Source organism: Genypterus blacodes, unplaced genomic scaffold (assembly GCF_046128005.1).
Source record: "Genypterus blacodes isolate CSIRO-AG114 ecotype Tasmania unplaced genomic scaffold, CSIRO-AGI_Gbla_v1 ptg000158l_1, whole genome shotgun sequence".
NCBI lineage: Eukaryota > Metazoa > Chordata > Actinopteri > Ophidiiformes > Ophidiidae > Genypterus > Genypterus blacodes.
This window is the reverse complement of record NW_027466959.1, coordinates 1587501-1591034: the sequence shown is the minus strand read 5'-3', so window position 1 is coordinate 1591034 and position 3534 is coordinate 1587501. Positions and strand designations below refer to the sequence as shown.

General features: G+C 46.5%; 1 protein-coding gene across 2 annotated transcripts in view; it reads left to right on the top strand.

Annotated features, from left to right (window-relative positions):
• The first annotated feature begins 239 nt into the window (after positions 1–239).
• The window catches only part of LOC143013798 (uncharacterized), a 3951-nt gene continuing 656 nt past the window's right edge, over positions 240–3534 (top strand). The window contains exons 1-5 of one of the 2 annotated variants that reach the window (XM_076167482.1): positions 240–372; positions 448–1434; positions 2772–3080; positions 3163–3267; positions 3502–3534. The exon at positions 3502–3534 is cut by the window's right edge and continues 652 nt beyond it. In XM_076167482.1, the coding sequence (XP_076023597.1) occupies positions 1377–1434; positions 2772–3080; positions 3163–3267; positions 3502–3534 (505 nt within the window). In that variant the 5' untranslated portion in view covers positions 240–372; positions 448–1376. The other variant, XM_076167481.1, reaches the window with a different exon arrangement.

Genomic DNA, 3534 nt, shown 5'->3' with positions numbered 1-3534 from the left:
GCAGGTGGAGCGTTGAAGCTTTAAACGTGTTTAAAAACGTCTTCTTGTCACTCTGTGTTTGCTGCCGGTCCATAGGTTCGGTTCTGGTCCTGCTGAGTCCAGTTGAAGTTGCTAAAGTGCAGCCTGAGTGCAGAAGCTGATCTCCATGGTTGGAGCAGCGAGGCGTTTCAAACCTCCCTCTCAACAGGAAACCATCAAACAGCTTCAGCCGCTCAGCTGTCAATCACCAGCCGCAGCCTTATCTTTCCACCCAGGGGAAGTTTGAGGACCTGATAGAAAGCAGGTGGCCCTGGTCTGATCTCACATCTCAGCAGAGCTTCAGAGCTTCACTCCACAAAATGTTTCTCCTGCCAGCCGCTGCTCTGTGTTCAGGTGAGTGTTTCCAGCCAATCAGCACCTGATGACTCAACCTGGAGACCGACTAAACTTCATTTATGGTCTCTACAGTGCTGGTTACCATGGCAGCACAGCCCATTCAGGACCAAGTATCAGTGACCAGGAGAGCTGGAGAGAAAGTCTCCTTCAGCTGTGGAGTCACTGACCTGTGTGGTGACTATGTAAGATGGTACCAGAAGAGAGAGAAGGAAACATTCAGACTGATTCTTTATATTAGATTGAGTGTTGGTGAAGTTTATTCAGGTTACAACCATCCGCAAGAAGCTGATTTCACAGTTGTGATTAATGGGAGCGTCTGTGAGCTGCAGATCAACAAAGTCAAACTCTCTCATTCAGCCACGTACTACTGTGGGTGTTGGAATAGAGGAAGAGACCACAGTGAGCTGGGATCCCTGCAGGCTGTACAAAAACCACCTCACACACACACAGGCACACACGCACACACACAGGCACGCACACAGGCACACATAGGCACAAACAGGCACACAAACACACACACACACACACACAGGCTCACACACAGGAGCACACACACACACACAGGCACACTGGCACAGGCACACACACACGCACGCATGCGTTGACACACACACACACACACACACACACACAGGCACAGTAGTTTTACAGACACGGTAGAGACAAACATTCTCCTCCAGCTCTTTCAGAATAAAAGCCTCCAGCCTCACTCTGCTGGTGAGTGGAGTCGTCCTGAACACGTTCACTGACGTAGAGAAGAAGAAAGTGTGTGTCCCTCTGTCAGCAGGACATCACCATCACCTGCACCTGATGGTTTGTGACCCATAAACCAGAAGAAGGCTGAGACCAAGGCTGAAATCAAATTAGACAACAGAAGACAATGAGACAGTCATGATGATATGAAGCCTGAAGCTGAAACATGGAGCTGATGATGAAGATGAAGAGTTCAGACGTGTGCAGCTCAGCCGACTCCTTCAACATACAGAGGTTTTGGTTACGGGATGTTTCACTGTGGAGACTTCTTGATCTTCGGCCGTGGCACTGCTCTGTATGGAACAGGTAAGATCATTATTGATTGTAAAGTTCCTCCCTCCTATAAAATGGCTGCTTTGACAGAATGTTTACGCTTAACTGGAAGAATTATGTTGAATGATTTTGTTTATCCTGCATGAGAATAACATCATGAAGTCTTTACTTAAACTTGGGACCTGAGTTTGAGTCTGTAGCTCCCCTGAATGAGACCAGGAGGGAAATGACAGAGGAGTTATTGATCAGTATTCATCATTCTTCATCATTCTTCATCATTTTCCTGCTCTGTTTGTCACTAAATCTGTGGTTGAAGTGAATTTCCATGATGAAGAGGATTCTATAGATCCATCCAGAGTGTTGATGAAGGTCTCAGTCTCAGTGCCATCATGATTTCATTTACTGCTTTGACTTGAATACAAACTGAGTCACTCATTAATGTTATGGATCATTTGATTGATCTGTTATTTCAATCAGAATCAGAATCAGAATCAGAATAGATTTGATTGCCAATTAAAAGGATTTTTTTGTGTTTATTGGTGCGATATAAAACATAGAAGACAACAAGACAACAACTATGCAGAGAAATTGAAATAAATTAGAAAAGACAGGAAATTAAATAAATGAACTAAATTGAATAAGATTAAACATAAAGGACAGATCTACAGTATGAATGTAAACATGTCATATACAGTAAGATCAATATGAAATATACATTTAATTCATCTCAGAAAAAAACAACAAGTTGTGTTTAATATAAAGAAACAAATGAAGATGTGAAGAAATACAAGAATGAAATAAGAATGAGGCAGAAAGTCAGGAAATAAAGAGAAAAGGATTCATGTGATGTAGGTTTAGTTTCTCCTATATTTATCAATCCAATCTAATTCTTCCATGAATGCCGTCTCCACTTTATTAGGTACATGTGCATGCAGGCCTGTAGGAACTTGCTCATGATTGGATCTGTCAATCATTCACCAAAGTGTTGAAATCAGAATGAAGTTAAACTGCAGCGTCCAACTGTGAACAAAGCTCCTCTACCTTCCTGAGTAAAGTCCCACAGGAGCAGACGTACATGAGAGAGACCTGGATGCTCTCTGCTCATCTGCTAAAGAACTAAAGAAAGGTGTCCATGCTGATCAGACTGGAGCTGCTTGGGTTCATGCATCTGTCACACTTTAGGGGGACTTGGACTCCTGATGTAAATATATTTGATGGATCATCTCTCAGGGTCTTTATAGGAGAACGCAGGTCTCAAATGTCCTCGGAGACGATTCCTGCTGTCCTCAGCAGGATCACACTGAGTGCACTTCAGGCCTGTAAGCTGCTGTGTGTTGACTGTGTGTTTGCTGTCTGCTGCCAAACCTCAGATGATTCTGTTGTGAAGCCCGTGGTGAGCGTTTACCCTGCAGTGCCCACGGCCCAGCTGCAGGGGAGGAGCACCCTGCTGTGTCTGGCCTCAGGCATGTCTCCTCCTCTGGTCCGCTTCTCCTGGAAAAGACAGAAGGAGAACGGCTCGCTGGAGGAGCTGCCCGCCGCCCAGGGAGGAGAGCAGCTGGAGCTCAGAGAGCCGGGCCGCGCCGCCGCCATCAGGATCGTCCGGCACGAGGCCGCCGCCTACCGGTACGTCTGCTACGTCCGGCACGAGGCTGACACAGTGGAGGCACAGACGGCACAAGGTAACGAGCCCAGACACACTGTGTGAGCCGCTGCTTCACACAAGAGCTGCAGTCCAACATGTTCCCCCTGTTCCTGCTTCAGAGGTTCCTGCTTCAGAGGTTCCTGCTTCAGAGGTTCCTGCTTCAGACGTTCCTGCTTCAGCGACTCACCCAGAGAGCCAGCAGACACATGAGGCCCAACCTGACCGTAAGACCGCCTGCTGCCCTCTGCACCAGCAGCTCACATGTTCCACTGCAACACACAGCCACATTGGCAAGACAAAGACAAAGGGCAGCCACATTTGGCCTCAGTGTGAAATTAGAAAGTCTTATAAAATGAGAGAATGAAGAAGAGTTCATCTGCAAGAACAGGATTATTACATTTCAATCCTGCTGTGCATTCATGTCAATCAAACTGTCCTTGGCTCTCTCCCTCTCTCAGTGACCTTGCAGTCAGAGTGCAGGGTGAAGCTGC